This window comes from Danio rerio, chromosome 21, assembly GCF_049306965.1.
Source record: "Danio rerio strain Tuebingen ecotype United States chromosome 21, GRCz12tu, whole genome shotgun sequence".
NCBI classification, from domain to species: domain Eukaryota; kingdom Metazoa; phylum Chordata; class Actinopteri; order Cypriniformes; family Danionidae; genus Danio; species Danio rerio.
The window spans coordinates 14437772-14459636 of NC_133196.1; the positions used below are offsets into that span (position 1 = coordinate 14437772).

The 21865-nt window shown below is 36.4% G+C and overlaps 1 protein-coding gene across 1 annotated transcript; it reads right to left on the reverse strand.

Annotated features, from left to right (window-relative positions):
• Positions 1-1908: 1908 nt before the first annotated feature.
• On the reverse strand, positions 1909-20429 carry zgc:109965. The gene is given in 16 exon segments (NM_001033747.1): positions 1909-2150; positions 2290-2368; positions 4030-4083; positions 4392-4564; positions 5265-5303; positions 5429-5516; positions 7194-7372; positions 7451-7590; positions 10823-10911; positions 11059-11162; positions 13641-13718; positions 13831-13928; positions 16762-16906; positions 17433-17623; positions 19412-19598; positions 20361-20429. Coding segments are annotated over 15 exon segments (1656 nt in total). The 5' UTR covers positions 19554-19598; positions 20361-20429; the 3' UTR covers positions 1909-2093.
• Between the last annotated feature and the right edge of the window lie 1436 nt (positions 20430-21865).

Below are 21865 nucleotides of genomic sequence, written 5' to 3' on the forward strand. Positions count from 1 at the left end.
AAGTTACAAAAACGTCTTGTTTGAACGCTATTAGAATGTTCAAACGTTTTTTAGACCTTGTATCAACGTTACTGTTTGGTTATAAGAACATTATTAAAACATTTTCATTTATTCATTCATTTTCTTTTCGGCTTAGTCCCTTTATTAATCAGGGGTCGCCACAGCGGAATGAACTGCCAACTTATCTAGCATATGTTTTATGCAGCCGATGCCCTTCCAGCTGCAACCCATCACTGGGACCCATACACTCTCATTCACACACATACACTACGGACATTTTAGCTTACCCAATTCACCTATGGCGCAAATCTTTGGACTTGTGGGGGAAACCGGAACACCATGAGAAAACCACGCCAGCACAGGGAGAACATACAAACTCTACACAGAAACGGCAACTGACCCAGCTGAGGCTCAAACCAGCAACCTTCTTGCTTTGAGGCAACAGCGCTACCCACTGCACCACCACACCGCCCCTAAAACATTTTTAGAACATTTATTAATTACTAATAACATGTAATAATAAAATGTTCTACAAACATTATGCAAGAACATTTTTGATAACTTTGAGAAAACCTTTAGAGCCAAAGTTACAAGAACATTCCCTGTTAGCTGGGGATGCGCTGTTTATTTGACCATTTACAGCATGTGTGAGACACATGATTATCTGTCTGTGGCAAAGCATTGCAGTAACATTTTAAAGGCCTGTTTACACCAAGGATGATTGGTGTAAATAAAAATGAGTTACATTTTTGTATTTTAATGCCACAGACATGGTCAGAGCTGGAAATTTCACCACTGAAATATCCCACCTCTGACCTCAATGCACAGTTTAATCGGCATCCAGACCAACTTTCTAAGTAGGAAGTAGACAAATCCTAATTCCTGGCTGTCCATCATTAAAGTATAGTGTGTTTTTCACTCACGTCAAGATTTTGTGGAGCTCCATTATGGAGCTACACAGATGTAAAGAACATTATCTATGCAAATACATTGTTCAGTTGTCTAAAACTCAGAAAATGTATGTAACCTGCTAAATCACATAGAGAAGGAGTTAGTAAACTGGAAAGCTGAAATATTTTAACAAACTGAATTCAATAAGCATATTCTGCTTGATTTGTTATACCTTTTGGCCGTCATTAGTACCCTACATGTACTTATTTTTCAGTACAACTGATTAATACAGCCCAAAACATGACAACAATTGATCATTTTCAGCAACAGTAATCAGCAAGATATGAATTCAGTTATTATTGCTTTCCAATATGGCCAACGATGACGTAAAAATACTGTATTGCCTTCAAAAACTCACTAAGAAAGTTTGTATTTTGAAATGTCACTGTAGCATGAACAGTCAAAATGCATGAAAAAGTTTTCCATTTTTAGCTGAAAGCTACTGTATATTGTGCAATCGCCTCTGAAACCAAAACAGAACCTAATCCTGACAGCACGAGCTTTAACAATGCATCATTTCCCATTTCACACATATTTGGCACTGCAAGTGTGAAACATTTCACTTGATTTACAAGCGCCATTTCATTTGACTAACAGTCTGAAAAGCGCTTTTATATATTTAAGCTCCTGCTTTTTAACAAAACACAGCTTGATGAATCTTTGAAACTTTATCTACTAGTTTCATAAGTCCTGTTTGGTTACATAGGTGCTCAGTAACCATAACTCCACTACATATAGGTGACCCAGTGTCACGGGCCGCAAATCCAATCACTCTTACTTGGCATCAGGTTCCTTCATAAGTGACTCATGACTTATCCATGAGTTTCCTTCAACCCCTGACATATCAGATTTGCATGGGTAATCATCTAATTTAGCCTCTTTCCGTCCAATGACCAAAATGTAAACATTAAGTTCCAAAAGGATATTTGATTCCAGAATGATCAAAGAAGCCGATTCTAAAAGAGAGAGACTATCTTTAATTTAAAAAAAGAAATCAAACAGAAGATTCTGCAAGGGAATTACAAAACACAAGGTAGCCTCTTTAAATTCAACACATGAATTCAGTCCTCACAGGCATCACATTGGCCATGCTGTAGACTTCTCTGTGCACTGGTTCTTTGATGTGTCTGCTTCATTCCGGTTTATTGGTGCTTGGCTTTCATGGATGCTTTCAGTTTCGTGTAGACGTTCCCAAAGTTCTGCAACCAACAAGCAACGATTAACAAATAAACCAAAAAACTGTATAAACTTCATATTATTGACAGACTTCCAGTGTTTGCAGGTTTATCAGTATCCCGAAAAAAGAGATCTGTTAAGTGTAGATTACCCACAGCTCACCTGGATTCCATAATAAACTATTCCAAGGTATCCAGCAATACAACCACCCAAAAATAGGTCAAAGGCAGCAGGCTTCACCCTGAAAAAAAAAAAGTGTATGGAAATTCAGTAAAAATATTAGATAGGTAATAGCTTTTAAAATTCTGGTAGTCATCGTTTGTGATTAAAAGGTTACAACTTTAAAAATAAATAAAAATGACCAAATGTCAGTAGTTAAATATACTTTTTAAACAAAATGTTTAGATGTAGACATCAGTCTGTTAGTTTTAAGGATATCTATAAGCTGGTATGCTCCAAAACAGTAACAAAAATCTGCATTTAGAAGAAATAAAACCGATATAAACATGCAAAGCCAGTTTGTCACTTCCACCTTTAAATGGATCTTTTGTTTACATTACCTCGTATTTCAGTTTCTCATCATATCTTGACCAATCAAATGCTCTCTAGTATCTGACATGCCCCACCCCCTTCAAGACATCTCTCATTTGTATTTCTTATGATGCGCTTGAGCTCAACCACTCTTACTGAGAGAGCTGTGATGAAAGCTAAACGCCATTGGCTGTTTTTTTTAAAGGGGAGGAGCTACTCTATGTCTCATTTTCAGTTGAGATTACAACAAACATCGAATATAAATTGCACATTTCACAACACTTCGAGGGACATTTAATTTGTAAATTTAACATGTTACTTGAAAGAATACTTAATGCTGTTTGAAAGAGAGTTGGGTACTTTACATCTGTAGTTCGGTTTATTTTAGTTGAAAAGAACCAAAATGCAGATTTTGGTTCTTTTCAAAAAATTCACATCACTCATTGGCAAGATGTTATTGAATGTATTTTTTAAACTGCTTTTCGACTGGTCAGAATTAACGTGCGGGAAAATGCTAATTAAAGTCCCGCAAATAAACAAACCTTCAGACACAAAATGTTGCTTTTTACTATAGAGAGGCAAATGTGCTGGCTGATTGCATCCCTGGTCATAGAATACCATATAGTTTGTATACATCACTTTAGACAAACTATATATATTGTAGTTTAAGATTGTTGGTAAAGCACTGTAAACAAATATTTTTCCTCCACATTCCATAATGCACGGCGCATCAGACTAAGGAAGCTGGATTAGTCCAAAAAGACACAGTACTTGTTTGCGGTTGGGTCTGTTTTGGTTCGGATCATGTTCTCGCCACAATCAAACCACTCCAGGGTTCATTTGTAAGCATACAGAGACCACCTCTTTAAGGAGGTCTCGTATGCTTTTTTTGGTCCATTTTTGGTGTGCACTTGAGTGCGATTTCTACATTCACACCTGCCCAAACAAACCGCACCAAGAGGGAAAACGAACTCTAGTGCGATTCAACCAAACTAATTAAAGCTGCAGTCACACTAGAATTTGAACTTGCAAAATTCTGTAGTATGGCGCTGTGAAAAGGAGCGGGATTAAACAAAATGATTAGACATTTAAAAAAGCGAGCGATTGGTCCATATTTCTGCCCAGAGAGGTCATGTTTTGATCTTCAATTAGTCTCACGCAATCATGTAATGCAATTTCGCTGGTCAGAGTTCACCAAGCTTGAACTTTGCAATGCAGCGAACTGCGAAACGAGTCGTACGAGCTTACATTTCCAGTCTGATGTATTCAAGTGCATAAAATGGAAGTCTATATAGAGAAAAGTCCAGTGGGAACACAGCTTTAGGCAGGTGTGAAAGCACCCTAAAACAATCAATCAGAAGGCTTACTCACCTGTACATCATCATTGGTTGCTTCATTTGATCGAAGAAAGTGATTTCAGGGTCTCTATAAAAACCAGACAAAACAAGTTTAACATGTCTGTTTCTGTTTTTGTGTGGTGTTTTGAAAGTGTCAGTAAACATTGTTTGAACTTTTGCCACAGGCAAGTTTTTAAAAAATGAGTTCTGTCAGTGAATGTATGCGTGTCTGCAACTCTGTAAACCTGCTACAGAAGTCTTCTGAATCCTAGCTTCAGGCCATTGATGAGGTGAAATGCTGTGTGTGTGTGTGTGTGTGTGTGTGTGTGTGTGTGTGTGTGTGTGTGTGTGTGTGTGTGTGTGTGTGTGTGTGTGTGTGTGTGTGTGTGTGTGTACCTTCGGTCCTGGTGAAACGTGTGTTTGTGGACCTGCTTTAGATAATGTTTGAACTCCTGCTCCAGGCTGTTGATCAAGAGTGTGTGTTCTGGTTCTCTGTCTAGAAGTTGAACAGCTCGGGGAACTGACGTCAACATGGTCATCAGTGCAGACAAACGGCTGTCTTGAATATCCTACATAACACACAAGTTTGCACAGTTAACTATATTTCAAGTTTACTTTGTTGTTGTTGCTTTCAAGAAAATAATACTTCAGCAATGATGTATTAAATCATAAAAAGTTTACAGTAAATTTATTCTAAAGTTACAGAAGACATCATAAAGGTACAAAAATAATGTGTGTTCAAGGTTGATTGAAATAAGAAAATATTTTTCTTTAGTATTATGTCAGTACATGAAAGGATGGCACTGAAGTTTGACTCATAATGCTTAAAATTCAGATATCCCAATAAAGAATATATTACAACTTTTATGATAATTAAACAGAAACACAGCTTAAACTGTAATATATCACAATATATAAACATAATGTTTTGTTAATTTTACAGTGTGGGTGCAATAATATGCATTAATTTATGCCAACTCATCTACTGCTAATCATCATTTAAAGTATGACTCCTGAAGAACAAACCATTCATTCATTATTACAGCAACAGCAACTGATAACAAGTCTGATTAATTTATTAAGTAAAATATCAATTACTATTATTTAATAGTCATTTTTACTGTATCATCTTTTACTCTGTTTTTACTGTGTTTATGATCAAATAAATGCAGCTTTGTTGAGCATGCCAACTCAACCACTTCCTTTTTGCAAGGTTTCAACCTGATGTAGGCTAATAAATGAACAAAATGGGCAAGAAAAACAAATTACCAAACTGCCCTTGAAAACCTGCATGTCCTTAGCAGAGCCCTAGAGCAAAAAAAAGATATTAAGTGTACATTAATAATGAAAAGTGGAAACAAACTCAGAGTTGTTTGGGAGCGTTTCAAGGTTGGCGTGAACATTTTAATGTGACGACACACTCTTTTCCTCACCTTGTCTGAAAGATTGTACATGAATCTTGCCAAGGACTCAGCAACAATAACTGTGTTCCGCTTGAGTTTCCTCATGTCCACTTGTGCACTGAATATACAAGAAAAACAGTCCATCAGTCTAAAATGGTTCCTGAAATGACTGGTATGACAGACATTGGATAGGAAACTTGAAGAATGAAAGTCCTGAAAAAGATATTATTGAATGGCACCAGGGGCGAGGCAGTGGCACAGTAGGTAGTGCTGTCGCCTCACAGCAAGAAGGTCACTGGTTCAAACCTCGGCTCAGTTGGCGTTTCTGTGTGGAGTTTGCATGTTTTTCCTGCCTTCGCGTGGGTTTCCACTGGGTGCTCAGGTTTCCCCCACAGTCCAAAGACATGCGGTACAGGTGAATTGGGCAGGCTAAATTGTCCGTAGTGTATGAGTGTGTGTGTGTGGATGTTTCCCAGAGATGGGTTGCGGCTGGAAGGGCATCCGCTGTGTAAAAACTTGCTGGATAAGTTGGCGGTTCATTCCGCTGTGGCGACCCCGGATTAATAAAGGGACTAAGCCGACAAGAAAATGAATGAATGAATGAATGGCACCAGGTATCCAAATAGATGCCAATGATATATTTGCAAAAACAACCTAAATTATTTGTTCAGCCGCGGAGGTGGGGGGTTCATAAAGTGAAAAGCGGGGAGGGGTTCTGGAAAGTAAAAAAAAAATCCTCTACACCATTTTGAATTTGGACTGCAATACCTAGTTCAACCACAGGGTGTCAAACATACATACTGCACCTTTAAATGCAGGTATAAAACCTTCACCTTCACTTTTTGCTTAACTATGATCACAAGATTACAACATCATCATTACATGAACATTGATCACAGGTACAGGCCTTTTTACCAAAAATAATGGAATACAGCATCAAACAATTCACATTTTAATTCTATTCAGTTCCTTATAGCAGTGTTTCCCAACCCTGTTCCTGTAGGCACACCCACAATACATATTTTGGATGTCTCCCTTATCTGATCCATTCGTTTCAGGTTTTTGAGTCTCTTCTAATGTTCTGTTGAGTTGATTTAAGTATGTTTGATTAGGAAGAGGTTAAAAATGTGTACCGTTGTTGTGTCTTCAGAAACAAGGTTGGGAAATACTGCCTTAGAAGGTAGTGTTTATGTTCATTTTAAAAGATATTTAATATTACAGAAAGTGTTTGATTATTATCTGAAAGTGCTTTTGATTCAATGAAAACAACAAGTTCATAAGATTTATTCATTTAGAAATGCTCCATGGATTAAGTTAAATTAAAAGAACTTATATTTCACTTGGTTTAGATTCACTTCGATTAGGACTGGTTGTTCAGTATGCTTATTCTCATTCTCAAAGTCATTATCTGGGAATCGGACTACATAAACAATGCTTTATGGTTAAAAGAAGTGAGGAATGATAGTCATTTGTGTAGGAATCAGACTGTAATGGCAGAGCTGATTTTTTTTTGTTTCACTAAAAAGGAAAAAGGAGTCAACCAAACATACTGCAACTTTAAATACTGGTATAAAACCTGATGCCTAAAACATTTTGAGCTTATCAACATTTTACCAGGCTAACCACTTGATTGGATTATTAAGAACAGGTGAAAATGCGGCCCTAATGGTGGGTGAAAAGTTCACTTTGTGTTTGTGTGTGTGTGTGTGTGTGTGTGTGTGAGAGAGAGAGAGAGAGAGAGAGAGATAGAGTGAGGACTTCAGAAAGCTTTGGTTTCTTCAGCTTTTTTTCTCACATGGTGTCAAGGATAGATCCTCTAAGCTCTGATTTAGGGTTCTCGATGTGTGACAGAGTGAATCCTGGGATACGTTTCATGCCATAACGCTCATGCTCCCAAGCCACATTGGTCTCCTGCAAGTTGATCTTCTTATGAACCGTTCCAAATCTTACCCAGGGGAACCTGGCAGAGATTATCTGAAAACAAGGAAAAGAGGGTCAATTTACAACGGCCATTAAACATCGACTCTGACTTCATGCATAATTCAACCATACCTGCTCCAGTTGCTGAATAAAGCTGTACTGAGGCGTGCCAGGCTTAGGTGGCCGCGAAACATGCAGGAAAATCTCATCCCCCGTGCCAAGAGAGTCAAGACAGATAACAAACTCCACATTGTCATGCAAAAGACTGGATTCTGGAAGAGTTGTATCAAAACAGAATGTAAAACCTAATTATTTATTAAAAAATTATTTTGATGTTAAAGTGAACCGTACATTGCTAAGACTTCAGTATGTTCATGTACTTCCAATCGAAATGGAATTTAGAGTAAGGGGCAGGGCTTTCTTTTTGTGCATCACTCCCTCATACCAAACTAACAGTAAGAGGGGTGTGGTTTAGAATATTGTGGCTGTCAAGCTGACATCAACAGAGAAGAACCACCACTCCAAACATGCAAGCAAATGGTCAGACTTTGATTGGAGATCACCAAAACAAGCTTTGTTTTCTAAAAGATTAACTTACATGACGACCCGATCACCAGCAAGGTAGGCTTTGAAGATCATTAAAATAAATGCATTATCCCCCGGACTACAAAATTCTGCCACAATATGAACTACAACTTCCAGAAATCTTGCACTCACCACTCCTGCCACAGGTGACAATCATTTAGGGCCTACTCACACTATGCCATCCGTACCGTGCCCAGGCCCGTTTCCCGAATCGTCTGAGAAGTGTGAGTGTGCTGAATCGGGCTCAAGCGCGGTTCCCTTGGCCGGCCCTGGCCCGGTTGGAAGAGGTGGGCCTGAGCGCGGTTCACTTGGGCTTTGGCGCGGTACTTTCAGCCCGAAACTGAAAGCGAGACGTGACTTTTAAGGGATTGTTTCATATGGATTTATTAATCAATCGTACTGTTCAGTGAACGCAAACTGCCGTAGTTTATTAAAGACGCAAACCCCTCACTGCACGACAGCTGCGCGCCTTCAGCAAACCTCCTCATTCCTGCAGCACGAGGGCTTTATGATTGTTTATAAGCGCCAAAAGTGGCGGATCTGTTTGGCGAAATATCTGTCTGCGTGTCACCGCATCCCTAAGGACTGTTTGGCGAAATATTTGACTGCATGTCATTGCATATCAAACGACTGAAACGATATAACTAGAGAAATCTCCACTGTGCTGAGTGAGAGCGCTTCTCACTGAACAGCTCAGCAGCGATGACGTAAGCGTGCAGAGGCTCGATTGTGGTGTGAGTGCGGGCCGTCGGGGAAGGCGGGAGGGGGACAAGTGTGCTTTGGCCCGGTTCGAGGCAACTGTACCTAGTGTGAGTATGGCCTTTGACACTGACACACACACACACACACCTGAAGCTCAAGATTGACTCATTACTTTGACTATTTATACACCTCACATTCTCACGCTTCAAAACCCCACTCTACAGTGACACTTAGTGGTAATTTTTTTATGTATTGCACTCGAAAAGCTTCAGCAAAGAATAGTTGAACAAATTGAGATATTAAAACCCACTTTGTAGAATTGAACCTTCGAGTGATTTAGTGGAGCAGTAAGGGTTCCTGACTACCATGCATGGATAGTGGGTTCGAGTTCAGGCTGATATAGCTATTTTGAAATGCGTTGATATCAGTTTGAAATGCTTTGTTCTTGTATCGTTTTGTTTCAACAATGGTCTGACATCCGAATAAACACTTTGTTGATAAATGTGTCTTGTTTTGATCATAAAACAGGGTTGTTGCTAGATCAGACACGGTTGTGGCCTGAAGTTAACAAGAATTATTTATATTATTAATTAAATTTCCCAGTGTATTTTATTAACGTCTACCCATAACCTAAACCCAACGATCACAGTACTGTAAAAATATTAATTATTGTTTTACAGTGTTACAAAAATTATGGTAAAATGATGGATATCAGCAGCTGTATCCTATCTAGACTACACCATAAAACAACATGATTAAAATACATAATATCATGATTTTGGAGTATTTGTACAAGTCGGGATTCAAACTCAAAAGTCATTTGAAGCATAGTAGCAACGTTCGCACACACGGTCCACTAGGCCATTGGTTCCCAAAGTGGGGGTCGGGACCCCCCTAGGGGTCGCGCTATAATGAAGAGGGGTCGCCTGGTGATTTCCAAAAATCAATTTATTTTCAATTAACCACTAGAATTACCATTTTTTACTGAAGAGAAAAAAATTGTTGTTTATAGTTGCATGCAATATGGCTACTATAGTAGCTTATAGTTACTAGTTCTATTGGATTGCGACCCCTGGGGTAATTACATAATATTAAAGACACAGCAATAGCGTCAGATGCAGCAGATTGATTTTATGGCACCAGGTTAAACTTTCTGGCCTATTTACAGCACTGACATACATTAAAAAAAATTAAACGAAGAATAGACTTGGGTCTATTGGAGTGTGTGCGCCATTGCATGCAAGGTTTCTGTATTTATAACCACCTCACAGGATATTGGGGGTCACAAGTCACTGGCATTGTCATTTTTGGGGTCGCAGGCTCAAAAGATTGGGAACCCCTGCACTAGGCCATAGGAGACACATGCTTATTACTGACCCTGTCAGTCAAATGCAGATTCTCCAGGTTTTGAAACACTTCTGAAATGCTTTGAATCGCTTTAGTCACATGACCAGGTGTTTCGAAACACTTTAGTCACGTGACCTGGGTGTTTCGAATCATGCTTAGGTGCAGTGTTTCGAAACCCTTGCGCTTTGGGATCTCAAAACTGTGTCGAAACGTCAGTTTCAGGTCAGCCATCCCTATTTATTTCCAGTAGCATTACAAAGCATATCATTGCCTTGCCCAGACCCGGCGCTACAGGGGGGCAAAAGGGGGCATTGCCCTCTCAGAGATAATTTATGCCCCTCAGTTATAATAAAGGATTAGATCTTTAAGGAAAGTTTTTCTGTCATTAAACACTCCCGTCATTCCAACCTTCAGAACACAAATTTAGATATTGTATATTATGAAAATAAAAATCCTCTTACTCATGCACTATATAGGCCTATTTCCTTTACAGCACTGTAAACTTTGCAAGCCGATCATCTTTATAGGCATTTATAGGCATGTGTCCTTTAAAATGCCCCCTCAGTTATGACATCCTGGCGCCGGGCCTGGTCTTGCCTTGCCCGGTTTTCTGACCCTCGCCCTGTTAACTATTTCATGTTGTATAGAACTGATCTCTTTGCCTGTGACCCGGACTATTCTTTTAGATTACCAGCATGCTTCTGTTTGTTCCTGTTTGACCATTGCCTGCCTGACCAAGCTGAAATTAGACTGCGTTTGGACCTTCACCTCTATTGTCACCCGACTCCTTATACTACGCACGGATTGCACTAGCAGAATAAGCACTGTAAATTCTGATTTCAAGGTATACTTTGGCAATAGTTTACATACCTGCATGGTCCATGTTTTCCTCCAACCAATGCTTAGTCCCAAGAAAGTTATATTTCCCACCACCAGTCAAGGAGAATAAAAGATGGTATCTAAAAGATGCGATGCAAAACACAGTAATAGAAAAAGGATGAACAAGAATCAGTTGATCTATATATCATCAAGCTATTGTGATCATGATGGCAATTAACTAAATAATTTTCCTAACAAAAACTTTAGGTAAATATATAAATACTGACGGAGCCTGGCTTCGTGGATTACTGTTGAGACGATGAAAGAGTCGAACCAACTCGAGAAGAATAGCGACACCGCTGCCATTAGAGTCTGCACCATACGCCAGCCACTAAAACACATTTACCATGTCAAAACACGGTCGGCTACAGGGAAAATAGCTGAAGAATCTCCAAACCAAGTTCATTGTTTTCATTGTACAATTTGCCAGATGGTAACTGTAAAACATGATTACCAGTGGGAACATTTTAACATGTGAACCTGTAAAACACAGGAATAATTAAAAGCTTAACTGTGATCGCAAGATTACGACAGCATCATTACATGTACATTAAGCAAAGGTACAGGTCGTTAACCAAATATGGCATTGAACATTTCACAATTTAATTCTATTCAGTTCCTTCAAGCAGTGTTTTCCAGAGGCACACCAATAGTACATATTTTGGATGTCTCTGACCTGTAGCTTTCTGGTTTTGGAGTCTCTTCCAATGTTCTGATGAGTTGATTCAGGTGTGTTTGATTAGGAAGAGGTTGAAAATGTGTACTGTCGGTGTGCCTTCGGGAACACTGTTGGGAATCACTGCCTTAGAGGTTGTGTTTATGTTCATTTTTAGAGATATTTAACATTACAGTTAACTGAAAGTGCTTTTGATTCAGTGATAAGAACAGGTTCATGAGAGTCATTAATTTAGAAATTATATATTAGATAATTAATATATTAGATCCAGAAAACAGATTTAAGATAAAGATGCAGATTTATTTCCCTGAAAAAGAATTCTAAGATATCTAATTGTGAGTATTTGATTTGATTTTGATACACTAACATGAAATGATTTTTAAGATTTATTCATACAGGAATTATACTGTTAGACCGGTATAATTTTGACTCACTACAAAAAAAAAGGCTTGTATGAGTGATTCGTTTGGGAGTCAGATGACCCTGATAACAATTTGCAGGCTTGATTCAGTAAAAAATGTTAGTGTAATAATATTTATTAGATTGAAAAACAATTATACTATACTTGTTAAACAAGATGGTTTGATTCATTAAAAAGAACAGACTTATGGAAATGGTCAGACTAGACTTAGTTTACTTAAAAGGACCCAAAAACATAAGACTCATTTATTCAGCATTCTAAGTACACTTGTAGAGCTGTATGGTTTAGAGTTTTGCTTCTGATTCATATGAGTCATTTGGCAACCAGAATAAACTGGTAACACTTTGGAGGTTTGATTCACTGATCTGATAATGTTCACCCATTTGAGAATCAGTTCAACTGATGCTGTTTTGATCCTTTACAAAGAACTTTCTTATACGAGTCATTTATTCTTTGCAGATTTGATTCACAAAAAAAAAAAAAAACAGTTCATAATATCCATAGGCTTGGGAATCATTTTAACACTATTATAAATGCAAAACAAAGATTTGAATTAAATATAGAGTGTACAACACTGTTTCCTTATTCAAGAAAGAAAGAAAGAAAGAAAGAAAAAAAAGAAAGAAAGAAAGAAAGAAAAGAAAGAAAGAAAGAGAAAGTAAAGAGGTTGATTGGAGGAGGCTCATTCTTTATCCTTGCGCTGCAGATGCTCTGTTTAACTGTTTTCTCGCTAGTGAAGTGTTCAGTTTTTCTACTTACAAAGTCTGCCATGTAAATAACAAATGCTCCATGGCGCAACACAACTGACTCTTAAAGGGAATGGGAGATTGGACTCTGATTGGTTTATTCTCAAAACACACCCATAACTCATTAATGGAATAAGCACAACCCTGTTAGACCATGTGCCGCTGCGCAGAGTGTATTTTTCCATCCTTAAAGTAGCAAAAGTGGATTCGGACACGCCCTTAATGCTTTAGCGCCCTGCACTTTAGACTTTGCGCCTATATCATTAAAATAAAGCCCTATAATGGCAGAGCTGTATGTTTTTGATTCACTACAAAGGAACAAGAAGTCATTCTTAGGTCATAAAACTGGTTCAGCTGAATACATTTGGTTCACTGAAAAGAACTGAATCATTAGAACCATTTGTTTGTAAATCCACACTGATAACTTTTTTTTTTTTTAAGTTTTGATTGCTCAAAATGAATCCCCAACACTAAATTAAATACATATTTTAACTGGTTGTTTATTTAGGAATCAGACTATAATGGCAGAGCTTTATGTTTTTGATTTACCACAAAAAAAAGGGAGTCATTTTAGGTCATAAAACTGGTTCAGCTGAATGCATTTGATTCACTGAAAAGAACTGAATCATAAGAATCATTTGTTTGTAAATCTACACTAATAAAACCTTTTTATTTTAAGTTTTGATAGTGTAAAGTGAATCCCCAACACTAAATTCAGTACATATTTTAATTGGTGTAACTTTGAGAGGCCGGTTATATAAATATATTAATTTCAGACCAAAGTGTTTGAAAAGGGCAGTTCACACAGCAAGTGAACCAACTGACAACATGCATTAATCATTCTGAATCGGGTTTGAAGGGAGTGTGATTTATTATTATGTGACCAAAAAAAATGATTAAGCATTTATGAAAAAGGTCCCTTCAGTCGAGTTGATCTGTTTGTGTGTGAGTGTGTGTATCACTTACAGGAGCAAGACCGAACGTGTCAAAATGGGCTGTAATTACAATAGTGGGTGGGTCTTCTCCAGCTCCAGGAAGTACTCCCTTAAAGTGAAGCAATAAAAGGACTTGACGGACAGGTACAATTATAACTGAACACTATAATGTTGCAGGGAACAGGGTAGAGTTTCTGTGTGTGGCCTGCTGTCATTCTCACCTCTAAAGTAATGATGCTGGTGTCAGTAATGGGCTTGATGGGGGAATTATTGCTCACTAATATTTGGAAGGCAGTGGATGTGATCATACTACGGAGAACTGAAAAACAAAAAAAATAACGTTTGAATTTGTGAGTTTAAAAAATCAGAGTAATACAAATATTTACTTTGCTTTATAAAATGCTTCAATGGTATTTGTTTAATATTTATGCATTTGTGAATTACGTAGTTTATTTATTTGTTTGTTTATTTATTTATTTATTTATTTATTTATTTATTTATTTATTTGCTTGTTTAATTAATTACATAGTTAAGTATTTCTGTATTTATTTATTTACTTGCTTGCTTACTTGATTACATGATTATTTATTTATTTATTCATTCATTCATTCATTCATTCATTTATTTATTTATTTATTTATTTATTTATTTATTGATATATGTATTTGCTTGCTTGTTTACTTAATTACAGATTTATGTGTTTCTGTATTTATTTATTTACTTGTTAACTTGCTTACATGTTTATTTATTTATTTATTTGCTTGCTTGTTTACTTAATTACAAATATGTGTGTTTATTTACTTGCTTGCTTACCTATTTATTTATTTAATTATTTATTTATTTATTTTTACTTACTTGCTTGCATATTTCTTTCTGTTTTTTATTTGTTTATTTACTTATTTATTTATTTATTTTATTGCTTGCATGTTCATTCATTCATTTTCTTGTCAGCTTAGTCCCTTTATTTATCTGGGGTCACCACAGCGGAATGAACCGCCAACTAATCCAGCACGTTTTTACGCAGCAGATGGCCTCCCAGCAACAACCTATCTCTGGGAAACATCCACACACTCATTCATACACACACTCATACACTACGGACAATTTAGCCTACCCAATTCACCTGTACCGCATGTCTTTGGACTGTGGGGGAAACCGGAGCACCCGGAGGAAACCCACGCGAACGCAGGGAGAACATGCAAACTTATATACAGAAACACCAACTGAGCCAAGCCAAGCCGAGGTTCGAACCAGCGACCTTCTTGCTGGGAGGCGACAGCACTACCTACTGCGCCACTGTGTCACCTACTTACTTGCTTGTTTACTTGCTTGTTTGTGTACTTAATTACAAATTTATGTATTTACTTGCTTATTTGCTTGTTAATTTGCTTATTGTTTATTTATTTAGTTAATTAATTAAAAATATTTATTTATTTATTTATTTATTTATTTATTTATTTATTTATTTATTTATTTATTTATTTATTTATTTATTTGAGACCCCTTTGAAAACTTGAAATTGCATCTCAAGGGGTTATCCTTGATTGGCCAAATCAGCCATGTCACCCTGCAGCCCAAGACCGGTTACTCACTGAAGCTAAGCAGGGCTGAGCCTGGTCAGTACCTGGATGGGAGACCACTAGGGAACACTAGGTTGCTGTTGGAAGTGGTGTTAGTGAGGCCAGCAGGGGGCGCTCAACCTGTGGTTTGTGTGAGTCCTAATGCCCCAGTAAAAGTGAAGGGGACACTATACTGTCACTGGGCGCCGTCTTTCGGATGAGACGTTAAACCGAGGTCCTGACTCTCTGTGGTCATTAAAAATCCCATGGCACTTCTCGTGAAAGAGCAGGGGTGTAACCCCGGTGTCCTGGCCAAAGTCCCTCTATCGGCCCTTAAGATCATGGCCTCCCAATCATCCCCTTCCACCGAATTGGCTCTATCACTGTCTCTCCACTCCACCAATAGCTGGTGTGTAGTGAGCGCACTGGCGCCGTTGTCCTGTGGCTGCCGTCGCATCATCCAAGTGGATGCTGCACACTGGTGGTGGTGTGGAGAGACCCCCCCTCATGATTGTGAAGCGCTTTGGGTGTATGGCCATACACAATAAATGCGCTATATAAATACACATTACACATTACATTTTTTACATTACATCCTCCTTTCAATAAAAATGTGTAATTAATTAGTTTATTTTTATTTATTTATTAAAGTTGCATATACTGCAGTCATACTGATTATTGTGATGTGTTTAAGAAAAAAGGACTGATGTGTTTCAGTCCTTCTACTGCAATACTTTAGTTCAGTGTGAACCTCATTATTTGCGACATTTACAAGCAATTTTAAAGATAATTCTCTTTATGATACACTAAAACACAAGTAGATTTTAATGTTCACTTGAAAATAAATGAATCGTGTAAGATTACTTTTTCTGTTATCTTGTATGTTTTATTATAAATAATCACACATTTTCAGAGTTAGCTAATTGAGAATTATTATTATTTTAAAATCGTTGAAAAAATTTATCAACAAATGTAATTGAACAGCCAAACAAATTTAGATGTCACCATAAAATTAAAGCACAAACGTTTTTTTCTACACAAATAAAAGCCTATTAAATGCAAGTAAAGTGTTTGCTTTGATGTTTTACAATGTGAAAATACAGTGTCAGATTATTGGTGAAAGAATGAAAAAATTATCAATCAAAATAACAGATATGTTTATCTAAAAATTAAACAACATACTTACTCTGACCTGTGCTTATTAAAATATAAAAAAATAATAAGTGATCTAAATTGTATTGTATTTCAAAGGATTAAAAACATCCTGCTGACATAAAAATATTGGGAACATTTAAAAAGACAGTTAATTATTATTTAAAAGTCTTTCCATGAGGCCACAATATTCTTTTTTTTAAATAGGTGTACGTATTATATAAAATATTAGTACAAATGCATAATATCCATTAATTGTTATTCAGAATAAGAAAAAAATAACATTGTCATCTTCTTTTAACCATATATTGCTCAATATATCATACATAATCAAAAAATTCACATTCAAATTGAGTGGCTGCAGCATTTACACTAAAGCATAAAAAAAAACATCAATTTATGTATTTATTTATTTTTTTGTTTGTATGTTTGAGCTCTCACCTCTCACCAGCACAGAAGCAGACTTGGATGCCACAGCCTGATTGACTTCTTCATACATACAGAGAAGCTGCTCATCCTCAGGGACAACATACACCGGCAAGATGGTCTCCTCCTGCAGGATCTGAGCTTCAGCCACCATGAAGCCCTACAGACGGTTGGAAAAAATCATTTACTGACCTTTAGCTAATCAGTTTGGGGTATTGGGGTGATATAATGTAATGTGCTCCATTCAATGATCTCAAAGTAGCCTATAGTAACCTATAAGTGCATTTACATGTACAATCTTAACCTGATTATGTTCCTTGCATAAGGGTAATTAATAACAACTTTTTATTTTTATTCAAAATTATATGTTTGCTGGATGGCTTTATTAAATGGTTTATAAAGCACAATAATGACTTTCTAGATACTTCATTCATTTTAATAGATACTAAAATAGCCATTTTGCCTCTGATGGGTTGCGGCTAGAAGGGAACATGCTGGATAAGTTGGCAGTTCATTCCGCTGTGGTGACCCCGAATTAATAAAGGGACTAAGCTGAAAAAATAAATAAATGAAAATGAAATGGCCAACTCAACAGAAATATTTGAAACCTCTTAATTATGTTCTAATGGTTTTGGCCACTGCTGTACATATCAAGAGTATTAGTGTGCAAGTGTGAAGTGAATGACCTGCACTGTCTCCTCTTGTACAGACGAGAGATTTTGAGGTAGCAGGATCAAAACTGCTGCTGCGTTCTGTTTTTTGGCCTCCAGGAATCTCTCTGTGGAAAAATCGAGTAGCTTCATGATCACACAGCGGCGGGTCAAACTCGTGTCTGCTGCCGATCTTGCCTCCGCCACCACAATAGCGCCACGACAGCCTGATGGGTGAAGCTGAAGGTGTAAATCGCAATATCACCTCTGCACATTCAGGCCTACAATAAAAAAGACTGTGCTTTAAAGAGAAAGTTCACCCAAAAATAAAACACCATTTAGCCTACTCACCCTCAAGTTCCTGTGTGTTTCTTTTTTTCTGCTGAACACAAAAGAAGATATTTTAAAGAATGTTGGTTACCAAAGTGTTGTTTGTCCCCATTGACTTCCATTGTATTTTTCCCATCTGTGAAAGTTAACAGGGACCATCAGGTTTATGATTAACAACATTCTTTAAAATATAGTCTTTTGCATCCAGCAGATAATAATAAACCGTGCAAGATTGGAACAACTTGTGTGAGTAAATGGTGAATACATTTTTAATTTAGGGGTGAACTGTCTCTTTAAGGACTGTGAACACCAAGTATGATAATTAATAAAAAGCTTCTCCTTTCTCTACTAATTCCGTCAATTCACCCATTCGCCACACAGTTCACTCTAAAAGACCTCAAAAAGGTCTAGGATAACTTGAGGATGAACCATTTTGGGTGAAATGTCCCTTTAAAAAGTATTTTTTTCATATGCATGTTTGGTCAGGGGCGGATTTTACGAAAACAAAATATAATCATGTCTTGATTTTTAATTATTTTATTAGGACAGGTCTGAATTTGCTTAGACAAAAGTCTATCACTTAACAGAAATAATGTAAAGTGTAAAATATAAAGTCATAGTGCAGGGGAAAAAGAATTAATATTGTGTATGACTCCCATGAGCTTGATGGACTTATTAATAAAGTCATCTGGAATGGCAAAGACAGCATTCTTGCAGGACTCCCAGAGTTTATTGAGATTCTTTGGATTCATCTTTAATGCCTTCTCTTTCATCTTACCCCATACAAGCTCAATAATGTTCATGTCTAGTGATTGGGCTGGCCAATCCTGGAGCACCTTGACCTTCTTTGCTTTCAGGAACTTTGATGTGGAGGCTGAAGTATGAGAAGGAGCACTATCCTGCTGAAGAGTTTGCCTTCTCCTGTTTTTTGTGATGTAATGGGCAGCACAAATGTCTTGATACCTCAGGCTGTTGATGTTGCCATCCACTCTGCAGATCTCTCTGCACTCGACCTATACTGAATGTGACTCCAAACCACGATTTTTCCTTTACCAAACTTGACAGACTTCTGTTAGAATCTTGGGTCCATGCAGGTTCCAGTAGGTCTTCTGCAGTATTTGTGATGATCGGGATGCAGTTCAACAGATGATTCATCAGAAAAACCTTCTGCCACTTTACCAAAAGACCAACTAGAAGTCATGTTATTATTTGTTGCTTTTACAACTGTGTTTGACAACAAGACTTTTGTCAGATATTGTATATACATCTTTTGTTTAATCAAATGCACCCCCCATTCCTAATCATGAAGTAGTCCAGCAGTCAAATCAAGTAAATATTTAGTTTTAAAGATGAAATAGTGTATCATTTTTACTTGTGAATTCATTTTAAGAAAACAAATCATTTAAAAGTTTCACAAGATATCCTTTATATGGTATTATTATTTTGCATTAAGATAAAATGTAGAAGAGGAGATGAGTGATGAGAGACAAACTGCAAATTAAACAAATAAATTAAATTTTAAAGGTGCATTTTGGGACTTTAAGGCCTAAAATTTTGTAGGGCCTCCAAATCACTAAATCTGCCCCTGTGCTTGGCGATAAACTGTCTGAAAGGATATGAGTGTGAGAAATGATGGCCGGATGTTGGTTTTTGAGTGGTTGTGGTTTTCTTTGTTGTTGTGTTACCATGTTTGTGTTGATGTAGGTTGTAGTGCTGCATCCTGTAGGCGTTGAACTCATATGAAGACGCAGCAGGAAGAGCAGACGCATGCAGGAGATGCACTGAGAGCAGCAGCAGCGCCGCCACTGACGAGCTTCTCACAGTCATCTTCGCAACACACATCTGAGTCCAACACACTAACCAACAACACATCTGTCAAACAAAGAAGATGGATTATCAAATACAACAATACACCTTTATTTATTATAAGTGTCCAAATCCTTTTATTTCTGGGACACTTTTTGGACAAATAATGCAATGTAGAAGTTTTATTATGAGTATTATTATGATTATTAAATTGATTTATTTAAACATGCATATGCTAGATTTACTGAAAACAAAAAAGGTCATTAAATTTACTCCGTTTTTTATGTAAGTTGTTGCACTCATGAGCAATGTTGTTGCTTTTTACAAAAATAATCAGACATATTGATTATATTACCATAATTTAACTGGTATATTTTTCATAATTTACAGAATGATTATGACTGTTTTAATATAATATAATATAATATAATATAATATAATATAATATAATATAATATAATATAATATAATATAATATAATATAATATAATATAATATATGTTATTATGTAAATTGTTAATATAAAACAACCCCTATCATTTCTAAAAATCAGAATAACCCATCATCTCCAAGCAAACAGGCAGTTTTCACCAAAAGATAATATTATGCATGGTGTAACTTCTGTAATTATGCATAATATGGACACAATTTACTGAGCAATAACAATAATTGCTGAGTATCAAATCCCACCTGAGCACTTTCCACTAGTACGCTAATTATATTGAGATTTGCTGCCATATTTACAGCTAAACTAAACATCCAGCAGATGTAATTAAATATTAGCAGAATATAAAGGTCCACCGTGGCCCTGTGGAGACTGTAACTCACCCAAACTCCACGATAGATGGTCCTCGTGTGCAAAACGCTCCGTCTTCTGCTCTGAATAGGATGTGATGTCCAAAGCATGGCCGGAACGAGGCTTAAAGAGGGCCGCAGGTAAGCCTTTCGCACCATCTGGCCCAGACGGGGATAAAGCTAGGCTAATCAGACCTCTCCTCCAATCCCACAATACACTTACAAGTTATAATGTATGTCATTAATGAAATCTAAACCCCAATACTGTAAGAAATATGGCTGAAAATAGGTAAAATGCTAGTCAACATGTTATACAAACAATGAATGAAAATCAAGCAGCTTATAGTAACTTTTTTTTGTTCAGTTTAAAATACTTTAAATATTTTCAAAATGTTATCAACTTCACAAAGATATGATATTGGATTTGTGTTCATTAGACATTCTGAACATTGACTTAAAGGTGCTGTATGTAAGTTTTTGACTCTTCTAAAGCATAAAAACACCATAATGTGTTTGCAGATATTTAAGAAACATGCCAAGTAAACATTCTTGTTTATCTGAAAACAATACTGAAGTCAGATATTCTGCTATGAATCAGATATTATTCAAAGTGTTTCCTGTCTTTGTTTTGGTTCATTTAACCTGCAATGACAGTTGAGCCAATTATATTTCTGTACCCCAGGTTGCCTTGGTGGAAAACCGCGTATTCCATTTATTCAGAAAAGCTCTCATAGCATGTGTCCGTGACCAAAATATATAAACATAAAGTTGAAGTCAGAATTATTAGATTTTTTTTTTCTTATTGAAATATTTCCCAAATGATGTTTAACATTCAATAATATATATTAATCGTTTATTTGACATTTTAGCCTTCGTTGCCAGGAAAAACATACTGATAAACTGGATCAGTGACAAACCCCCATCTTTGAAAGGGTGGCACAATATTATTAGGGAAATGATTCCCTTAGAATTTCTTACCTGTGTCATCCATATGTCTACTGAGGCTTTACATCAAGTCTGGATTCCATACTTAGACCTTATTGATGCTTCTTTAAGCTGCATTTTGAGCTATGGTATGTCATAATTAAATTTATGTGTTTTATATGTGTATGTGTGTACTTTATACGTGTATGTGTGTGTGTGTGTGTGTGTGTGTGTGTGTATATATTTTTATATATATGTGTATGTATGTGTATGTATATATATATACACACACACACAACATATATATAGTAGTTTTATTATGCATATATGTACATATTTTATTTATTAATTAATTAATTATTATTATTATTATTATTTGTATTATTATTTTAATTTTTTTTTATTTTATTATTATTATTATTATTATTAATTTTTTTATTTTTATTTTTTTATTATTTAGCGTTGCATTGTTATAAATGGGCATTGTCTGTTGGTGTGTTTCAATGTGTTTTGTAATTAATGGTTAAAATGTTAATAAAAAGATGCAAAAAATAATAATAATAATATATTATTTTGATTAGTGATTATTAGAGAACTATTATTTTGAGGGCGAC